The sequence below is a fragment of the Drosophila subobscura genome, chromosome O (assembly GCF_008121235.1).
Source record: "Drosophila subobscura isolate 14011-0131.10 chromosome O, UCBerk_Dsub_1.0, whole genome shotgun sequence".
Taxonomy (NCBI): Eukaryota; Metazoa; Arthropoda; class Insecta; order Diptera; family Drosophilidae; genus Drosophila; species Drosophila subobscura.
Genome location: NC_048533.1, coordinates 26327675 through 26349549, shown reverse-complemented (window position 1 = coordinate 26349549; position 21875 = coordinate 26327675). Strand labels below are relative to the sequence as shown.

The following is a 21875-nucleotide window of genomic DNA, read 5'->3' as shown; positions in this document are numbered from 1 at the left end:
GCCTCCCCCTTGCCACCGTTGCCGCCGACACAGTGTGGCAATCTGTCAAGCTTTAAATTGAATTTACGACTTTGTTTTCGTTGCGGGTTTATTTCGTTTTCTTTTGTTTTCGCCCGAGCTTTTCTTGCTCTGCAATTCTTAGCAATTTTCTTTATTGTTTTCCCTATTTTCCAACATTTTTGTGGTAGCTTGGCCAGCCATCCATCCACAGTGGGAAGAGAGTGGGTTGCGGACTGTCAATTTTGGGTTGCATTATGTAAATGTAATTTGTAAGTCGCTTGAATTTCTGGAGCAATGGCAATCGATATCAATCTCTATCTCTCTCTCTCTCTCTCTCTCTCTCTCTCTCCCATTGAAGGCTTAAGCTCCTTATCTATGCGAAAGCCTTTGTGCTCCATTTGGGCTTCACTCGAGCATTAATTCGCTCCGAATCGATGGGCTGCCATACATTTTCTATACGCTGCCAAATAACTCATTGCCACATGCAATCAGCGCAATCCCAGGGAAGGGGAGTGGAAAATGGAAAAACCCGGAAAATACATAGAAAAGAATTCGCATTAAATCGACATTTTCCTGCTCTGTTCCCAGCACTCCCGCCCCAAAATGTTCCCATCTTCTGCATAATGCTAGTACTTTTGTGGCAGGATAAATTGGGGGGAGATGGCATTGGGCGTTGTTCGGTTCGGTTTGAAATTGCAGTAAATTATTCAGCGGACATCAAATGACTGGCAATGATGCGGTTGCACTTCCCTCTCCACGTTCCGGCTGCTGCTGTGCAATCAAATCAAATATGAGCGCGCGCGCCACAAACGACGTTGCAACAGTCAGCCAGGTCAGCCAGCCAGCGCGGTATGATGATGTTGCAGAAGCATTATTATTTTTCGGCAATTAGAGCGAAAGAGATCGACGGCAAAACTACTCGCATTGATATGCCAAACGGCTGGTTGGTCCGAGGCACTTTTGTGGCCTGCCAAATGACCAACTGACTCTGGATGCGCCTCCTGAATTATGCAGTCCACTTGAAAAATGCATTAGCCGTGGCAGATGGGCTGGAATTTATGCCTGTCCCGTCCCGTCCCATCCATACGATATGCATGTCCTGTCCCCAATCCACCGAGGTTATCATCTATTCTATGCTGAGCCACAAGGAAGGGGCGCAGTGAGAGACGGGGGGACACATAAATTGCACATTTTCGTGCACACAAAATGGTAAATCAATTTCTATTACTATTATGGGGCACGCCAGACAGCACCATCGCCAGCGGATAGCTCTAAGCCGGTTGTCCGGGCCTGGCCTGTCCTGGCACATTTCCGGGCCTCAGCAGGATGCCCCAGCATGAGACCACAGCACCGGGATGTCCTGGGACCGGGCGCAGCGTGCAAATCCATCAATATAACTTACATTTGACTTGGGGATTGGAACTGGGATTGGGCTTTCGTTTTGGCTTCCTGCTGATGCTAAACTTTTCGAGTGTCCAAAGCCAAGTGGCAAACGAGAGAGGACATTCGGGCAGGAAATTGCATTCTTCGAGCCGTTCGAAGGTGCCGGGATAAATGGCAAATGTGTCAGGAGATGTCAATGCAAACAGGATTGGGAAAGCCCCCAGCCTCCAGCCTCCAGCCCCAGCCCAAATCTCCGACACCACAGCAGACACGACACGATGGCTGCTTGATGGGAAAGTTAATTGCTCCCATTCCGCGACACCTGGCCTTATTAGTTATGGGCGCAGTTGGAGACTCATTAAAAGAGCTGTCAGGGACGCCGTCACATGCATAAATTACACAATAATCTCATTTTAATGGTTAATTAAATTACCATAACGTTCGGCTGTCAAATCTGATGGTTGACATTGCCAATTCGTGTGGAGTTTGGGTGGTGGCGCTGCCGGCTCAGGGTTGACCCAGCTGCGGCGAGTGATTCGTTAAAATGGAAAATTGCAAAATTGCAGGACAAATATTTGTGTCAGCGGCAGTAAAAAAAATTATATGATTCCTACATTAAATAAAACATGGCGTGTCCCTGCTCCAGTCATGCCATCCCGTACAAGGAACAGGAAACACGGCAATGGCCGCCACATGGAACGTGCCTCGTGTTGAGCGCACATTGCAGCCAGCATGCTTCGTGCCACATATCCGCCATTTGGCCTCCACACTCGGGCCTAGTTGCCTTGTGTGGGCGTGTCCGTGGGGGAGTTATGTTTATGCATCATAAATGCATTTTGCGGTGGCTGCCTCTAAGAGAGGCAGAGGTCGAAGGGCAACCGCATTGCAGTCATAAAACATTTGCAACACCAGCGACTACAAAACGTAGAAAATTGCAACTATAACAGCAGGAAAAACGAGAGCAACTGCCGCAGCAGCAGCAGCAGCAGCCACAACAAGAGGATCAGGAGGAGGAGGAACAACAACAAATGCCACTGAAATGTGCTTACCTATGTGGAAGAGATACACGGCATCCGCCAGATACATTGTTGCACTTCGCATTTATTAGCAAGCGCACCAGAGAAACACTCTAAAAAAAGCCGCATCCATGGCTACCCAGTCTCCCCAGAGCAAAGTGTTGTGGGTAGTAGTTACCATCCGATTGTGGCGATTTTTTATGTGTGTTTGCATTTGGGTACCGGAAACACAGTCGCAACACCGACTGTGTGTCTATCTCTCTTCCTGTGTGTGGTTGGGTCGGTGTGTCTGTGTGTCGGTGTGTGTGGTGGGAGGCAGAGATTGGAACAAGTTTATTACAAATCTGGACACATAAACACTGTGGCAGGTGGCAAGATGTAGCCCGGATAAAGGTGGTAAGCTCTTCGCCAGTCAAATGCAAAAGGGATTCAAATTCCGTCTGGCTCGGGCGGAAGCCAAGCGGCAGACCGCCAGACTGAATGTATTAGTGAAAATCGATTATAAGGACTTCAGCTGAATGCCTTGCCCCGGGTCATTAATCAGTCAGGCATTACTTGCCCAGAAATAGGAACTGCCTGTCGCTGTCGCTGCTGCTGCTGCTGTCTCTGCTATTGTTCGGGCCACTCCCACTTCCCATTCCCACTGCCCTGGTAATGGCTAATGGCGGAGCATTTAAAAGCTTTCAACTCGGCATCCACATGCAATGAGCAATGTAGCACGGCCACGCCACAAAAGCCACAGATATAGCACTGAGTGGAGCGTTAAATGCTCACTCGCCCAAATCCTTAATAATCGGACCGGGCCACACCCATTCATTCAGGGAGCAGTGCCATCGGGCATGGCCATGGCGTAGCGTGCTGTGCTCTGCTCTGCTGTGCATTCTCACCGATTGAATAGTTCAATCAATTAGTTAATTGCAGTTCTGGTCAAACGGAGTGCACTGCACAAATCGGGGCACTTACCAGCGGTCATTAGTGCCAGGGCGAGGCATGGAGAGGCGAGGTCAAAGCGGATGTCTGGCAAAGAGATTTGCCAGGAAGGAGCTGGCCAGTTGTCGAGTTTATCCAGTTTGTCAGGAAACCAGATAGCTGGAAACGACACTGGTCAGCAGAGAATTGCCATTGCTACGATCCTCATGGCTAACTCCTGATGGCTGCCACACGTGTGGCAGCTGCTTCGCCCTCTCTTTTAGAGGGACAATTAAAAACACTTTGGCTTTGGCTTTGGCATTCTGCTAGAAGCAGACACTCCACTCCACCAGGGAAAGTGCAAAAGTGAGTTGAAGGCGGAAATTGTACCCAGTCTTGCTCCAGCCCCTCCACCCGCCATAAAAGCAGGCAAAAAATTGTCGCGCCGAACATACAAAACTCAAATGAAGTAGCGGAAAATGAAGTTTTTCCGAGTTACATCAGGAACCAACGGAACAGGCAGTGCTACAGCCGTGCCAGAGCAAACAAAAACTTTGCAAATTGCAACTCATCGTTCACACAAGCAAAAGGGGAGGCAGTGAGGGTTGAAGGCAGACTTGGGCTGGGGTGGTTCTTCGCTGTTAATAGAAAATAAAAGCAAAGCGAAAATCATGTTTTATTTTCAGTGCTCTCTCTCTCTGTCGCTGGTTTCTGTTTTCATTACAAGCCATTCAGACGCTACACTCGCACCCCGCACCCGCGCCCATCCTGTCGCCCATCGCCCATCGCCTGCTGCCAGTCAGCCATTACAACCCTGCAAATATGGCGGCGGCTGCGGCGGCACCCGGAAGTCGGCTGTTGCTTGACTCTCGCGCTCCCTCTATCTTTCTCGTTCTCTCTTTCTCTGCCTGTCGATGCTAACTGATGAGAAATGGCAGGCAATAATGCCTTTAGCTATGCTCCATCTGCATTTATCATAACTTTTGTGTTTTATTTGCTTTGATGGCGTTGCGTAGCCCCCAGGCTGTTGTTTGTGTTCCGGATCTGGCAAGGCTCCTGCTCCAGCTCCAGCTCCTACTCCAGCTCCTGCTCCTCTTTTAATCTCTGTGGCTCTGTAATTGCCAAGTGAGTTGGTTCCATTCTTACTGTTTGCCCTCTTTATGTGTCATGTCGCGCTTTGGTTTCGCATTCAAGAATGTTCGACAGCTTGTTGCTGTTGTTTAAGAAACCGTTCAGCCACAGTCAAGTCCGTATTACCATCGGTATGTTGTATCATTCACAATGAGTACAGCTTTAAATCGGGCAAAGAACAAGTCCATAATTGCATTCGTTGACATTTTACAACATTGCTCTATCCTGAGGTTTGGTATACAATTTTAATTTAACATTGGTTCATCTCCTCCAGGAAGCGTCCCTGTGTTACACTCGAAAGCATTCCAAAGTTTCGCATAACTTTTGTGTCCTGAGTGCAAATATCTGGTATTGCCATTCAGTGACAGTTGTGGAATTATTTAATTAGTTTTGTCAAGCCCTGCCTGTGAAACCTGTGAAACACATTCGCATTGACCTCTTCCCAAACCCAATAACCAATTTCGAATGTCATTTAATTTATGCAGTAGCCGGAACTGATTTATTTGCTCTAAATGCACGAATCGCATGCGAGTAGTCTGTCAAAGATAGTTTCGCCATGTTCGGTGTACGCACATATGAATGCCAATAAATATTTGATTTGCTTTATTGCTTTATTGCATCAGGCCATGGGAAGCTGCATAATTGAACGACGAGTGCGTATAATGGACAAAGCAAACAGGAGTCAAAAGAATTGAATTATGTAAATGTTATGTGTGCATATCCGGAGGTAATATTCAAACAAAAGGATTTGTTTATCATCAGCGTTCATCAAGCGATTAATGTCATTAAATTAAATTAAATCTGCAGCATGCGATTAAGGGAATACTCTCTAGGGTCTATGTTCAATGCCAGCTCTAAGTATTTTTCCCAATTTACAGGGCCCCGTGGCAGTGCATACTTACGAGCAGCTCGAGTGCTCCACGTTTTGATGACAGTTGCAAAAACTTTTTGAATATAAATCTCTTGAAGCACTGTCATCATAGTTTGCTTTCTGCACGCACCGAGGCAGCACAGAGCCAGAGCCAGAGCCGTGTGCACACTATCCATACGCACTGTTGGCCAGCTCTGTATTTGTATATCGATGTCGGCCGTGAGTGCAGTTTGCCAGAGTGCTCGCCGAGAGCTTGGCGTTTTTGCGTTGAGCAGACACACTCCAGCGATGCTGGGCCTGGCCCAAACGAAACGTACTTAATGCCACGACACACACACACAGACAGACAAACACTCAGCAATAAAAACACATCAAATTGAAGCTCTTTGAGCGAGGCAAGCGCATGCCTCCCGGATTGTCCTTGAGCTGTCCGCCTCTATTTCTATGCTGCCATAGTTGGTCCCGAGTTTTGGGTCCGTGCCTGAACAACAAGCATGAAAAGGGAATAGGCAAAAGGTATACACGCACACCGACAGGGGTGTGGGTACGGTAAGCCGGGCTCAGCTGATTTTATCAGAGTTTCCTCTTGGGGGAATCGCCACATTTGGCTCCCTAATGTGCCCATAACGGATTAAGCGGCTCCAATCTCTGTCTATCGCCAGTTCGAGTGAGCAGACAGCCCAGCTGCGGGCCCTGAATCCACGTACAGTAAACGCAAACAGTTGCCTGCGATGCTCGGATAATTGTTACAATATACAAAATTTTCATTTAGTTTATTTGCCCGGCGACAACATGTCAGCACAGCAAACAGCCACGCCCACAGCCACAGCACAGCTTTTGTTTAACAACAGGGGAATGCTGTTTGGAATCGGTGACTGACCGAATCTCTAGATACCCTTGCTAAGGCATTGTTTCTGCTTTTCAGAGCTGTAATTTTGATATTCATTCTGCGACGAACTTGTAGAAAAACTATCAGAGAGATGAAATATACTAGTGTGGCTCTATCTCTTAAGTGACAAACAGGATGTCCACATCCTACAAAGGGTACAGAAACCTACATGGCAGGATTGTATGTTTATAGTTGTTGTGTTTGCTTGTACACACACATGTGTGTGTGTGTGTGTGGATATATCCGAATGTTATGTTTGTATGTCATTTAAAATGCAGACATGTGTAGCTGACACACTTGCTGTTTGTATGGGTGCTGCTGCCCCTGCCTCTGCTATTACTCATATTGCTTCTGGTTGTCGTTCTGCTGCGGGTTCTGGCCTGCCATTAAAATCCCAGCAACATTGTTAATGAACTTTTAATGACTTTTTGCGAGTACACATACTAAAACAATATCAACTTTGGCTCCCGACCCTGTGCTCTGTGTGCATGCAATACAAATCTCAGAGCTTCAGTTTTCATTTCGTGCAACTTTTTTCCATGTTGCATGTTGCTGTTGTTGTTGTTGTGTTTTTCTGTTTGGGTTTACTAGCACGTTTTTGTTGAGCGGCCATAGAAACAAGCGTGAAATCTAAATCTAAAACAAACTTTTGACACAGAAGGATGACGCCCGTATGGGCGTCACATTGCAGCTGCTGCAGTGGCTCTAACAACTGTGGCAAAAGCAACAGCACCAGCAGCAACAACATTAATATGCGAAATTTGAAGTGCCTGCAAGTTGTTTACATGCCCGACAGTTGAGGCGAGATGTTTGCGTGTGTGTGTGCCTTGCATCCTGATTAACAAATCAACTGGAATGGGAATCCAATTGCAGGCGATTCATCAGTAATCAGAGAACCTGGCTACGGGCCAAAATGGAGGCAACATCAATCGAGTTAAGTCCGGAGCATCGTTCCTGTGAGTCAAAGGAAACCAATCCGCTCACAGCAGAGAAAACTAAGCCAATAAACCTAAAGCCCAGATTTCACATAGACTGATACTCTTTGGCTATTGAATTATTCAAGTCACAGCTGCTGTGCGTTGCCCATTGCTCAATTTAGTTTGGCAAACGCAAAATACATCAACTAAATCGCACACAGTTTAAGTACATATTTCTATCTGCCAGTCATATGCGCATAAAATATAGATTAGCAACTTAATGTAAGCACAGACCTCTGATAAAATGAGGTTTTGGGTCAGACCAAAACCACAACCAAACGAATAGAGCAGATAAGGGCAGTTTCAATTTCCCCACACTCGCCTTGCTGATATTTAAACGCGCGCTCCCCACCACAGCTACACAGTCGCGATCTAGTGTTGATAAGGTGCGTGTGGTGTGTGTTGTCCACACTGGAACAGCTGATTTTGTTTGGACAAACAATTAATTCAATTAACTTCTTATCTTTCCGATCCGCTTAGTTCAGTTCAAAATGAGTGCCGCCCAGTGGGAAAACAACGAGGAAATCAAAATCTTCCGCGAATATCTGCGCATACCAACGGTGCATCCAAATGTGGACTACAGTAAGTAATTTATCTTTATTGCGACGCGATAAGGCTCTTCTCCCGTGATCTTTATGACCTTGCCATAAACCGTGTCTGCTATTTATAGCCGGCTGTGTGGAATTTTTAAAGCGCCAGGCTGCCGGCCTGGGCCTGCCTGTGGATGTCGTATATCCCGTGAACGAGAAGAATCCCGTGGTGATCATGAAATGGCTGGGCAGCCAGCCGGAACTCCCTTCGATCATCCTGAACTCGCACACGGATGTGGTGCCCGTCTTCCCAGAGAAGTGGACCCACGAACCATTCAGCGCCGATCTGGATGCAGAGGGACGCATCTTCGCACGAGGCTCCCAGGACATGAAGTGCGTGGGCACCCAGTACCTCGGTGCCATTCGCGCCCTCAAGGCCAGCGGCTACCAGCCCAAGCGGACTGTGTACCTCACCTATGTGCCGGATGAGGAGGTTGGCGGTCATTTGGGCATGCGGGAACTGGTCAAGGGCGACTACTTCAAGAATCTGAACGTGGGCTTTAGCTTTGACGAGGGAATCTCCAGCGAAGACGAGACCTACGCCCTCTATTATGCGGAGCGTACACTCTGGCGTGAGTAGCTTAATCAGTGATCCACTCAGCTGAAATTCCACATTAATCCTATTCTGCAGATCTCAGATTGAAGATCAGCGGCACTGCTGGACATGGATCGCTGCTGTTGCCGAACACCGCTGGCGAGAAACTGAATTATGTCGTGAACAAGCTGATGGAGTTCCGCAAGTCGCAGCTGCAACGCCTGGCTGATGATAAATCCCTAGAAATTGGAGATGTGACCACTGTTAATCTGACCCAGCTCAGGGGAGGCGTCCAAAGCAACGTTGTACCGCCGCTGCTGGAGGTTGTGTTTGATATTCGTATTGCCATCACTGTGGACATCACTGCCCTGGAGAAGCAGATTCGCGACTGGTGCGAGGAGGCCGGTGGCGGCATTGAGCTGGAGTTTGAGATGAAGAACCCCTTTGTGGAGCCAACGAAGATAGATGCCTCAAATCCCTTCTGGGTGGCCTTTAAGCAGACCCTTGACGACCTGTAAGAATACCCGACAGCAGCTGTAACTCTAGTCTAACTTTTTGTGTGCTTCTTTCAGTGGCCTCAAAACCCGCGTTCGAGTCTTCCCAGGTGCCACCGACAGTCGCTATGTTCGCCATGCTGGCATCCCTGCCCTCGGCTTCTCGCCCATCAACAACACGCCTTTGCTTCTGCACGATCACGATGAATTCCTGCGCGCGGATACCTATTTGCATGGCATTGAGGTGTACAAGAAACTCATTCCCGCTGTGGCTGATTCTTAGAGCATGGCTAAGGCCATAAAGAACATTTTAAAGCATTTACAAACTACTATTATTATGCATTCTATCTACTTTTTATCTGTGGTCTGAATTGTCTTTCATCTTATTAAATATAAAGGAATATAAGGGAATTACAATGTCTATTGGTTCTAGTTTGAACAGATCGAAAACCACAATGTGTCGGGTATCATAAACATTTTATTCTGCTATTTATATTCCTTATCTTCTAATGGTCTTATCAAGTGCTACTAAAGTGTCAACAACTGATAAGAAACTAAATCAAAGCAAACTTAGAGTTAAAAGAAAGCACTTTTGACATGCCGAAAGTCATTCATCGCAGATCACTGCACATTGTAGCACCGAAAGATTATCTTAAGCATGAGCTTGCAGCAATGGGAAAACAACCAGGAGATTGCAATTTTTCGGGAATACTTAAGAATTCCAACCGTGCAGCCCGATGTGGATTATAGTAAGATTTTTCTGACACCTTGAACTCACTCGCTCCAGCTTCTTGGTGACTTACAGCTGCGTGTGTGGAGTTCCTAAGGCGTCAGGCGGGAAGCCTGAATCTGCCAGTTGATGTGGTTTATCCTGCACTTCCCTCGAAGCCTGCGGTGATCATCAAGTGGCTGGGGAAGCAGCCGGAACTCCCTTCGATCGTTCTGAACTCGCACATGGACGTGGTACCCGTATTTCCCGATGAGTGGACTCATGACCCCTTCAGTGCTCACATGGACAACGAAGGTAGGATTTATGCACGCGGCTCGCAGGACATGAAGTCAGTGGGAACTCAATATCTGGGCGCCATTCGAGCTCTCAAGGCCAGCGGCTACCAGCCCAAGCGGACTGTCTACCTCACCTATGTACCAGACGAGGAAGTTGGCGGAGATCTGGGCATGCGTGAGCTGGTGAAGAGTGACTACTTCAAGAACATGAAAGTGGGCTTTAGCCTCGACGAGGGAATCTCAAGCGAGGATGAAACCTACTCGGTGTTCTACGCTGAGCGCACGCTGTGGTGTGAGTATATGACAGTCCAAACCTTACTCTGGCTTGCCTCATTAATCATTCCTCTGGCAGATCTTAGATTAAAGTTCAGTGGCTCGGCTGGGCACGGATCCCTGCTGCTTCCCAATACGGCCGGCGAAAAGTTTAATTACGTTTTGAACAAGATTATGGAATACCGCAAATCGCAAGTCCAACGACTGGCTGACGATTCATCCCTTGATATTGGCGATGTGACCGCCGTGAACCTAACTCAGCTGAGGGGAGGCGTCCAAAGCAATGTGGTCCCTCCGCTGCTGGAGGCGGTCTTTGACATTCGCATCGCTCTCTCCGTCGATGTGGTTGAATTTGAGAGGCAGATACGCGACTGGTGCCAAGAGGCTGGTGGCGGCATTGAACTAGACTTCGAGATGAAGTGTCCATATGTGGAGCCAACAAAGATAGATGCCTCGAATCCCTTCTGGTTGCCCTTCAAGGTGGCCCTAGAAGAGCTGTAAGGATTGATCTATAGCTGTGGGAGTCCTTCTTTTCATTCTTTTCTATTTCCTTTAGTGGTCTCAAAACACGCGTCAGGGTCTTTCCTGCTGGCACTGACAGTTTCTTCATTCGAGAGGTAGGAATTCCTGCTCTCGGCTTCTCGCCCATCAACCACACGCCCGTGCTGCTGCACAATCACGATGAATATCTGCGAGCGGATACCTATTTGCATGGCATTGAGGTGTACAAGAAACTTATTCCAGCTGTGGCCGATGTCTAGGATATTTGATGATAAAGTTTATCCAGGTTCCAGCAGGCAATTTGTCGTTTTATTCTTATTTTTGTCCGAGAATCTAGAGCAGATAACCGCAATCTGCTATCTTAGTTTTAATAGTTTAAAAGATAATCACAACCACAGCCCCATTTTGCTATCTCTATGAGACCACAGCAGGGTACTACCATTACTCCCCATGAGCTTTATAAGACTCAGACAAATTGGAAGAGACACATTCGTCGTATAACATTGAAAGCGTTTACATCGCAGCCAGAGCATCGCCTCAAAATGGGTTTGAAAGAATGGGAAAATGACGAGGAAATTAAAATCTTCCGCGAATATTTGCGAATTCCCACCGTGCAGCCAGATGTGGATTATAGTAAGGCTTCATTTGTTGATCTCTCACCCCCGTATTCACTGCTCAATATCTTTCAGCCGCTTGTGTGGAGTTTCTTAAGCGTCAGGCGAGTAGCCTGAATCTGCCAGTCGATGTGGTTTATCCTTCACTGCCGACGAAGCCTGTGGTGATCATCAAATGGGAAGGCAGCCAGCCGGAGCTCCCTTCGATCATCTTAAACTCGCACATGGATGTGGTCCCAGTGTTTCGTGACAAGTGGACCCACGATCCATTCAGCGCCGATCTGGATTCAGAGGGTAGAATATACGCCAGAGGCACTCAGGACATGAAGTGCGTTGGCACCCAGTACCTTGGTGCCATTCGGGCGCTAAAGACCAGCGGTTTCAAGCCCAAGCGTACTCTCTACGTGTCCTTTGTGCCAGATGAAGAGATCGGTGGCAAGTTGGGAATGGCTGAACTTGTTAAGACCGACTACTATGCGAAGATGAATGTGGGCTTCAGCCTGGATGAAGGAGGAACGAGTGAGACGGACACTTATCATTTGTTTTATGGGGAACGTTTGCGATGGGGTGAGTACGAGAATGTAGTCTTAATCGACGTGCACTTCACGCCCTTTCATAGCATTCAAAATTAGATTCAATGGAACTTCTGGGCACGGTTCCCTGTTGCTGCCAAATACCGCGGGAGTGAAGCTCAACTATGTCCTGAATAAGCTGACAGAGTATCGCACTTCGCAGGAAGATCTGCTGGCAAAGGACCCGAGCTTGAGCAAAGGGGATGTCACCACACTGAATCTCACTCAGCTGAGCGGCGGAGTGCAGAGCAATGTCGTGCCCCCGTTTTTCGAGGCTGTCTTCGATCTTCGCGTGGCCGTCACTGTGGACGTGGGGGCCTTCGAGAAGCAGATACGCGACTGGTGCAAGGAGGCTGGTGACGGCGTTGAAATTGAGTTTATCGTACAGGAGCCATGCGTGGCACCCACTAAGCTGGATGGATCGAACCCATTTTGGGTTGCCTTCAAGGCAGCTTCGGATGAACTGTAAGTGCACATTTATTTACCATTTTCAATGTGTATCACTATCTCCTCTTTGTACTTTAAAGTGGTTTAAAGGTGCATCCCATCGTCTGCCCTGGCGCCACCGATAGCCGCTACATTCGCCAGCGAGGAATCCCGGCCATTGGTTTCTCACCCATCAAGAATACCACCTTGAGGATCCACGACAATGATGAATTTCTGTCGGCTGATGTGTACTTGCATGGCATTGAAGTTTACAAGAAAATCATTCCAAATCTATCCAATGCCTAAGAGCATATTTCTGATTCCAAAGATCTTTCTTATTGATTGACCCACCGAGAAGTTCTAGGGACTCCCCGTTTTACCAATTATCTTTTTCCTTCTTAAAGTTACACTCATTCCACATCTTGTCAAGGCCTAATAATTTATTTGTGTGAGGAAGCTCATCAGAGACTCCCACAGGTACTTTGTCTTTTCAAATGTGACATTTGAGTAATTGTTCGACTCTGTTCTCTTTGATTAGATAGCAGAGACCAATGAAGCGTGAATGCAATTAAGATATGCGAATATCTAGGTGCATATTTGAGCAACTAATCCATGTTAATCGAGCAGCAAGACTTGGTTGAAGTTCCAAGAAGTTGAGTAAGATACAACCACACCCCCTTCTGCCACTTGGAACACTTGCTAAAACTGATGTCTAGCTTAAAGCCGATGAGATCTACAGGAGACTCCTGCCACCTGTCCTGGTCAGTGCAGAAGGGATATGCTCGTAGCGCATACGACCTGATGTGCACGACAGAGTGTTGTCATCGATTTGACAGCCTCATATGTGAGACAGGGTTGCAAAGTAGACGAGACAAGTGGGAGAGAATTTTGTCAGTTAGTCAAACAAAATAAATTTTAAGGCCCCTCACCTGTGGGTGGGTGGAGAGGGTGTGCGTGGTGCTGTGGGTGGTAAAGCACTTGCACGTCACTCACTGCAAATTGTCGGCTGGGCAGCACTTTGGAATGTCTGACATGTGAGTGGTGCCAAGGGCAATAAATTATGCTGGGCCGCAGAATGAATAATGGCCATGTGCACTCTAACCCTCCTGGGGAAGCCACATCCCCACATCCCATCACATCCCATCCTATAAAGTTCCCCGTGTTGGTTGCAACTGTGACCCGTGCGTGCCGATTAGACATGTTAATGCATGTGTCAGGGCAATGAAATATGTATTGATGGTAGCCAGGAGAGAGATCTTTCTACGAGTGTGTGTATGTGTTTGTGTGTGTGGCCAGGAATTATGACAATTTATCAGGCGAATGTCGTTTGGCTTCAATTACGTTGTGAGGTGGGAGTGCGACTGGCGGCAGTGGGACTGCTGGGTGCATTTCAAATGCTTTCCACGCAATTAACACTGACCATTAGTGGCGGAGCATCTCATCGCCAGTTTGGCATAATGAGTGTAGAGTCCAGCCCTTTAACGCTCTCGTTACTGCTGCCAACTTAATGCATATCATTTTTACTTTTAATGAGCTAGCTGTTGGCGGCAGTTGGCAGCGCTCTCTGTCCGTCCTGTTCCGTTCCGTTCCGTCTCGTCCCATCCCTCCTTCTCTTCCCTTTCACGCCCTGTGTCTGGTCTTGGCAAAAGTGCACTTAATGCAGCAAGTTTTTGCAGCCCACCTGCCACGAACCCACTTGAACGCAAGTTCTGGTCGTTTTTTCCTGCCTGCTCGGAGCTCTCTGCTTTGCATTTTAAATTTCCCAACGACTGTGGGTACGTACTACGGGATGTGCGTGAGGGATGTGGAAAAGTTTGGCAACTTTTACATTTCAATTTTAATTTCTTTGCCCTAGACTCGATGCAAACTTTAAGCCTCCGCTGCACATGCCCCAAGAACCTGAGCAAATTTTTAATGGCCCACTCACACTAATTAGGGCCTGACGAAAAGTTTGTGCGTCTTTAAGAGTTTCCACCACGTACCAGCCAGCAGCTTCAGCTTCCATCATTCTAAATTTCTTGCTGTAGATGGCATTTGCATTTAGCTGGCAGTAGGAGGATCCTTTATTGCCAATTACCAGGAACCCGTCCGAAGTTTATGACGAATAAAACCCAACAATCACAATGAAAAAACTCGCTTGTAATTAAATTCAATTTACTTGTGACTGCTGCGGCTCACTGTCTTGGAGCAACATTATGGCCATGCAATTAAAATCCAAGATTAAACGAGCTTAGGCTTGTGTCTATATGAATCCCTTCGGTATATGTACGAGTACATGTATCTGCTTTTGGGACAACAAAGTGGTTTTATGGCAGCTTCATACGCCGTGTTGCCTTGATGTCCGCACAGCTGCACAGTGGGCCAGACAGGCAGGTGACCGGTGAACGTGAACGAGAACGGGTCTCGGGTATATTCAATTTTAAATGGAAATGGTTTTTCCAGGATATATTCAAGCTTGGTTAGCATCCCATAGATCAAAGTCGAGCCCCCATTTCATTTGCTGCACACACACACACACAGCACACCCATTCTGGCCGGATTGGGGCTTCCTGTCTAAGGGGATAATAAACGTAAGTTGCAGACACGATAGCAGCTGACTGAAAAGTGTCATTAAGGCGTAAGCACGCCTCCCTACACGCACACACACACAAGCCGACGCACCGACACACGCTTAATAAAGTCAATTGAAGTCTCTCGGGCGCTTATGTGTGCGGCAAATAATTTATTTTGTCATTAAGTTTAACGCCGAGAGAGCCAACCAGCCACCCACCAGCGTCTAAGCCATGGCAACAAAAAACGACGGGCAAAAAAGAGAGTGTGGAGAAACTAATTAACTTGTTTAGCGCGCCAAAGCTGCACAGTTTCCACGCTTCCAGCTCAAGCTTAAGCGTTGCTCCCGCCAAACTAATGAGCTTCAGTCGGGGGAGAGAGAGAAATGTGGTGCTCGTGTGTGGTGGCTGCTGGGGCGACATTAAGAGCACCCCGAGAGCAACCCAGACCCAGAATTCTTCTAGAAACTTTCGCCTGATTAAGCCCTTGTGGTTAGGGGTAGCTTAGGGGTCCGGGATCTGGTTTTGGTGCTGATTTCGCATCTGTTTGCTTCTGCGGTGCGAAACTTTAGTGCATATGTTCAGGAGCAAAATGAGAACTCGCCGGAAATGGCATAGCCGTCAAGCCAACAAAAAAAGGAATGGCTACTAGAAATAGGAATACACTGTCAAAGGCGGTGAAAACTTTCGTTTCTCTCTCTGCATCAACGCGTCGCGACTTGGCGTCGTCTGCCTGTAGCTGCCCTGCGATTGCAATTTCATTTCCGTTCTTTGGCTTTTTATTTCCTCTTAGCATTTTATGTATATTTTTGCAGTCGCCATTTCGTTTATTTTTGTGCAATAAGTATTTTCCTCTACTTCTTCTTGTGTGTGTGCTGGCTTCTGTTTTTGCTTTGTTTTGGCTCTGGCTCTGACTCTGACTCTTGCACAGATACGGCGAAATTCTTGCATAAACTTCGGGATCCAGCCAGATAGCTGCAGCAGCAGCAGTAGATGCAGCAGACATCTAATTGAAACTGAGTTGGAAGCGCATTGCGGGCGGTGGCGAGGGGCGTGGCAACAGCAGTGAGTGTAGTGGAGGTAACAAAGTGCAACAGGAAGTGGAAGCAGCAATTGAATTTGGCACTAAAATGCAGACTCCAGTTAAAATACAAATTTAATTTTCTCTTCCTGGAGTATGTGCAAGAGGAGAGAGATGGAGTTCCATGTGCGCATAGAAATTTCTTTGAAAATTCCTTTGGTGTTGTGCCTTCAGCCAACTGAAAAGCCAATCAACTGTGATTCTGTGGACTTGTCAAACTTTAGACTGGTTTTCCACTTGAGTGTCAGTGGCTGTGTTGCTCGGCACTTCTAAGGCCAGCTCCGCTTTCACAAGTTAAACGGCTAATTGCTGCTCGAAAGAAAAACTTTGGCACTTTTCTCCCATTCTGGCAGGCATCATTTCTTATTTCCCCCAGCCCCACCATCTGTTAACATTGTTTGCCGAAGCCCAAGGGCCATCTATGTATTCCATCATAGCTTTCTGCCTTTGGCCAGAGCTGCGTACGAGCACACGCAATATTATTTTTACAACTGTCAGCGCAAAACTTTGCAGAACAGAACCCATGGAGACGGGACAGAGACCGACCCAACTCCAGGGCAACTTTCGTTTCGACTCTGTATAAACTTTCGCTGACAATTTGTCAGAGGACTTTCGGCTCTCATTTTTTTGTTCGAGACTATTTCACAAGGTTTCATCGCTGACTCGGCAGCCAAAGAGAGACAATTTTCTGAATTTGATAACTGCCGGAAAAACTTTAGCTCAGCTTTTAGTTTTTTAAGAACATAATATCCATCTTGGTCTCAATTTAATGCCACTCCCCTCTCCCCCATATGCCCATTTAATTGCATAATTTGTATGCAGGATTTTGCGGCTGGCTGCAATTCTTTTGGCCCGCACACGCCCCCCTTATAGTGGGAAAACTTTTACATGTTCTCGTTCTTAGGCGACGTTGCGTTTTTCGGCTTTTGTTACATTTCGAAGAGCCATTGTGTTTTGCCTTTATGCCGTGAATTATTATCGCAATATCTGTGTCTCCCTCTCTCTTTCTCCCTGGCCGACACTGTCTCTCTCTCTCTCTCTGGCTTAAGCTATGGCTTTCGGTTTTGGGAAAAACGTGTGACTTCCTCCTGCTTGCTGCCTGCTGCCTGCCTGCCTTCCTTTCATTTTCAAGTTACGAACTGTTATTATCTGTCTCCCTGCTCGTTCGTACATTTACGGCGCCATATATCCACCTCTCCCTCTCTTACTATGTGAACGTACCCTACCTCTCTCTCTCTCTCTAGACTCCTAAAATTCGTTACAGTATGCATGTGCCATGGCTGTACGTGTGTGTGTGTGTGTGTGTGTGAGTTATCGCATACACGCTATAAACTCCCAGTCAAAGTAGCGAACGTTATAATTTATTTATGGTAATGCGCACACACACACACATGCACATATATCCCAAAAGAGAAAGAGAGAGAGAGAGATCTTCCTTCTCTGCAGTGTCTCTGGTAAAAGTTTTATGTAACCCACTGTGCGACACCGCACCCGCAACCCCAAAAGTCATTTCGTTTAACGTCTCTGCCGAATCCCTTTATCTTGCTTTTTATTTTTTCTCCCTGCCACCTTTGTCGCACCGAAATATTAAATCAACTTTCTTCTTTTGCAACATTCTCGTAAGTATTCGGTATGTTGCCTTCGCGACTTGTCATATTTTGGCACCGAAAACATCAGAGCTGCTGGAACTGGCGGGGACTTTCGTGCGAATCGCTTTGCCAATGTCAAATGCCAATCACGACATAAAGAGAAATTTAATACGCCAAATTTGTAATGTCAAGAATGTACGTCAACAAACTGAGTATCGAAATGAGTTTTTCGTGGAAATTCGTGCAGGCCAAGAGCAAATGGCCGCCGGCAACAGCAAGGCCCTTCATTACGTATATGCTGCGTGGACCCGAGGAATACGCACACAAATACACAAGTATTTTCCAACTTAATTTGCAGGGAAAACGTTTTTGTTTTTCTCGTTTTCGTGGAAGCCACCGCAGACAGTGGAGCCGTGGCAAGAAAGACGAGCAATTAATATGCATAATTTGTAACTGTTTTCGTCGTCTCGAAATCAGTGCGAGAATGCTGTCAGCAAATGGTCCTTGAGTCGGGGAGCATAAATAATGACAGCTTAACAGGCTGGCACTCGACATCCCTGTCCAAGTCGCAGTGCCAGTCCACATGCAGAGCCCTGTGACATCCCATTTGACATGTACTTAGCTGCCATAGAGCCTAATGCTGCTGCCTCCTCTCCATATGTCTGGGAATTGTGTTGAGTAATTGATAGGACGACAGACCCGCCTCTTCGATTTGCGTGAGTGTCGCAGCAGCCGAAGCAAAACTCTTAATGCAATATGTGGCCCAAGGCTGTCTTCACTGTCTTCTAACTGGACCAACTGGTCAGGTAATTAATTAAAATTGCAAACAGCTTGGACACACTGTCGTTCCGTGTACTGTCTTGTTCTGAATTTCTAAATCACTTTCACCAAATCACACAGCAATATGAGTTTTGATTGGAGTTCATTGCGATCTCTAGACAGTCCCCGAAGATTCGACTGAAGTACAATTTATTGGCCTATTTACCCAGTTTTCAACCTGCATCAATTTTGCGGAAATGAAACTGGGAACAAGGCTCTGTGTACCTTTCAGTTATGGGATGGCTATGAAAATGTTATATTTGCCAGGCAGTAAATACAGATGTTGCTGGAGCAAACAAGAGCAGAGTCGAGCCAAGAGATGCCCGTACACGGAGCTGGAGCTGGTGCTGGAGCTCTTCTTACATAATCAGTTAAGTGGCACACATATGAGCAGCCCCATAGATAGCAGGATATCAGGATAGCAAGAGTTCTCCTTATGTTCGAGCGGGGGGAGTGGGCCGCACAACAATATGAAAGTGAAAAATGAGTTTGCTCAAGTTTTCTCCTTCACATTGAAGTGGCAGCAAAAAAATGTTTTAGTTCGGCATCAAAGTTTTGTTGCTGCAAAACCAATTTGTCTTATTGGGAAGGGGCCTGGGGGGAGACCCTGTCTATAAGATTTATGATGCATGAGCCATGCTCAACAACAGCAGCAGAACCGACCATGTAAAACAGCGAACAGCTTAAGGGATGTCGCTGTGAGTAGGCTCTTAAGTGGAACACATTGGTTCAGTTCGTCCTAAATCCGAGTTAAGCTGTTAATTATTCTGGAGGATCAAAGGAAAATCGAGGCTACTGCCTGAGGCAGAATCGCATCCAGTTGCTGGCTGGCTGCTCTGTGCCTGTCCGTGCTCTTCATTTCATAAACGATTTTCAGCCTTTTTTTTGTTGGTCTGCACAACCATTTGCCAGGCATTTCCCTGCACATGCCATAGCCCACATCCCATGCAGAGCCATGTACTGGTACATCCCGGGCACATGCAGGCAATTTGCTAATGTGTACGTGCACGTCTCGACTTTTCCCACAAAGAAATTAACCGAGTCAGGAGGCAGAAGGCAGGAGGTGCCAGGAGCCGGCAAGGGCCAACAACGAGTGCGATTGGCAAGGACACGGAACACAATGCGATAGCGTAGACCATAAAGCAGACGAAAACGGAATGCAGAACAAGGTAGATAAGTGGGAACATGGCCACGATGGACGGATGGATGGATGGAATTGAGGGAACTGCTCCTGAACCGGTGAATAAAAGAGTGAGCAAAACTTTGCAACGGATTCATAAGTTTTCATGTTCCATTCCGAGCTTTTTTTTTCCTTCCAAGACAAGAGAAATTGTTATGTCTAGTTCAGGTCATATTTCCTTCAGGCTCGTGGTGGCTGTGTTCACTCCTGGGAAATTTTGCAGGCTAAAGAAAACTGCAAGTTTCAGAATTTGCAGCCTGTGGGGTTTCCACCCCCCGCACGCCGCCAAAAATTGGCATTCACTTTGGCATGCAATATTCAAATATTCTTAGCCCCGAGAACCATGGAAATGGGGTCGGAAAATTGCAATTGCAATTCTAATGAGACCAAACCGTGAAAAGTCTGGAGAAAGCCCAAGCTGACTTCACCTGAACTTCACTAAGCTGCGGTCCTAATCGGGTTCCCTAAACAGGTGCTAATGCCTAGGCCATACGTATGCGAACGTCGTTAACTTTTACAGCCATTTTTATAACTTCTCGAGGCATGTACGCCAGAATGTACCCGTAGAATACACACACATCTCCCATTCCGGCTAGTTAGCATGCTGGTAAAACTTTTTTGTCTGCGTGTTGGCAATTTATGCAACAGTTTGACAACATAAAAGTTTATTACATAACTTGCACTATATACTCCGTAGTTCGTTTTATATGTACAAACTTACACATATGCACATCTGTATGTTCGAGTGAGAAAGTCAGACTGGGGTCAAACGAATGTTGGGAGATCGGATACGCGTCTGGTAGTCAGCCAGACATTATCCCTCTCATGCTCATAAAAATGTATCTCATGCTCGAGTGACTGACCACTCGAGGGGGGGAGTAGGAAGCTACAAGTAAAACTGTAATTTGCACACATTTTGATTTTGATTTAGTTTTTCTGTTCTGTTGCGATGGGTAGAAGCGGAGGATGGAGTGTCTGCTGTGTGCCACTCTAAGTGGCGCTTATACGAAATTATGCATATCAACTTTATGGCTGGCAGCAATTTCACACACAGACAAAGGCCCAGAAGTGGAGGAGTTTTTGCATCTACTCGTACTCACGCACTGCATTTCACTGAAGCCTCAGCTGTCATTGTAGTCTGCGAGGAGCTGTCGTGTACGAGAGGCGGAGCGGGGACTCTGTCCCGAGGCAGAGCTGAGTTTTATTCGCATTTTATTCACATTTTATTTTATGCAGCAACGACACAATTTCCATGAGCTCAAATTGCAAAATGCACAATGCAAAGATTTATTTTCTGCTGACAAACAGAGCATCATTTGTGGGGTAATCGATGGATAAGAGCATTTTGCCAAAGCCGGAGAAGAATGGCTCTGGACAGACTCTGGCTCTGGCACTGACTTCGTGAATGCTGTTTGTCTGGCTGATTATGCATATAAGGATATACCATGTGTAAGGAGAGGAGTAGTTGAAGGAGAACCTGCAATACGAGTAGTCATGAATAAGCGGGGGATTATTGCTTAGTTGACAGCCAACCCATGGAAATGGTTGCAAATCAAGGGAAATTCCCTTACGATCTGAGCTAATTTATTATCATTTTTATGACTAATGCTGGGGCTCACAAAACGGATAGAAATTGGACGGGGAAATGGATGGAAATGTATTCGATGCATAACTCATAACTGGATTCTATGGATCCTTTCTTTCTCTCTCTCTGCCTCTCTCTGTGTGTGTTTCTGTGAGCTGTGCCTTCCTTTTGTGCTTGATTAACGTCAACAGTTTATGGTTATTTATTTTTTGGGGCTGCTTACTTTGGGGAGCTCTTCCATGTGCGGATTCTTTCCGCCATGCGAATGCTGATGGGCAGCAAACCAAAGAAATTACCTTCGGAGAACGAAAGAATGGATTTCTATTATGTATAAGCCGAGGCTGTGTGCCAATAAGTATTACTTCCAGATATTGCTTAGATAAAGCTGCGGCTTTAAGCCACCAAATATTAGGGGAAGAAAAACCGATGAAATCATCTTAGGATTACACTTTTGGCCCCGAAACTTTGCCCCGAGAATAGCATGGCAAAACTTTTCAATTAAACACAATGCGTTTGGGGTACATGGCCATGGTTATAGCCCTGGCCATTGAAAATCACACTCAACTTGAAACAATTTGGATATATAAACTTTTCAAATAATTTATGCCGTTTTCCAAATACTTGCAAAGCGCAAACTTTGCGAATAAACAATAAAATTCATTGGGAAATGGAAATGGGAATGTCTGCGGGGACGGAAACGAAAATGTGCGATTAGCCAAGCAGATGACATAAAAAGTAAACTTAAAGAAAATAAGATAAAAGAATGAGAGGAAAATAAAAGGACATCAAAGTGAAATGTATGCAGACAGAAAACTCGAGCTGAAGCTGTAAATTGCTTGAAATTTTGGTGATTCTTTTTTTGGTATGGCCAACACGCACCCAACAT

General features: G+C 46.5%; 4 protein-coding genes across 5 annotated transcripts in view; 3 read left to right on the top strand and 1 right to left on the bottom strand.

Annotated features, from left to right (window-relative positions):
- LOC117898459 (proteoglycan Cow) overlaps positions 1 to 21875 on the bottom strand; it is a 38717-nt gene that overhangs the window by 14511 nt on the left and 2331 nt on the right. The gene's annotated exons all lie outside the window — the stretch shown is intronic.
- LOC117898462 (aminoacylase-1-like) lies at positions 7538 to 9206 on the top strand. Its single transcript, XM_034807884.1, has 5 exons — positions 7538 to 7562; positions 7657 to 7758; positions 7847 to 8338; positions 8398 to 8815; positions 8874 to 9206. The coding sequence occupies exons 2-5, from the start codon at positions 7668 to 7670 to the stop codon at positions 9076 to 9078; spliced, it is 1206 nt and encodes a 401-aa protein (XP_034663775.1). The 5' UTR covers positions 7538 to 7562; positions 7657 to 7667; the 3' UTR covers positions 9079 to 9206.
- On the top strand, positions 9396 to 20375 carry LOC117898463 (aminoacylase-1-like). The gene is made up of 6 exons (XM_034807886.1): positions 9396 to 9544; positions 9601 to 10092; positions 10153 to 10570; positions 10630 to 10834; positions 19314 to 19317; positions 20365 to 20375. The coding sequence occupies exons 1-4, from the start codon at positions 9454 to 9456 to the stop codon at positions 10832 to 10834; spliced, it is 1206 nt and encodes a 401-aa protein (XP_034663777.1). The 5' UTR covers positions 9396 to 9453; the 3' UTR covers positions 19314 to 19317; positions 20365 to 20375.
- Positions 11050 to 12562, top strand: LOC117898461 (aminoacylase-1-like). Its single transcript, XM_034807883.1, has 4 exons — positions 11050 to 11207; positions 11264 to 11755; positions 11808 to 12225; positions 12288 to 12562. The coding sequence occupies exons 1-4, from the start codon at positions 11117 to 11119 to the stop codon at positions 12490 to 12492; spliced, it is 1206 nt and encodes a 401-aa protein (XP_034663774.1). The 5' UTR covers positions 11050 to 11116; the 3' UTR covers positions 12493 to 12562.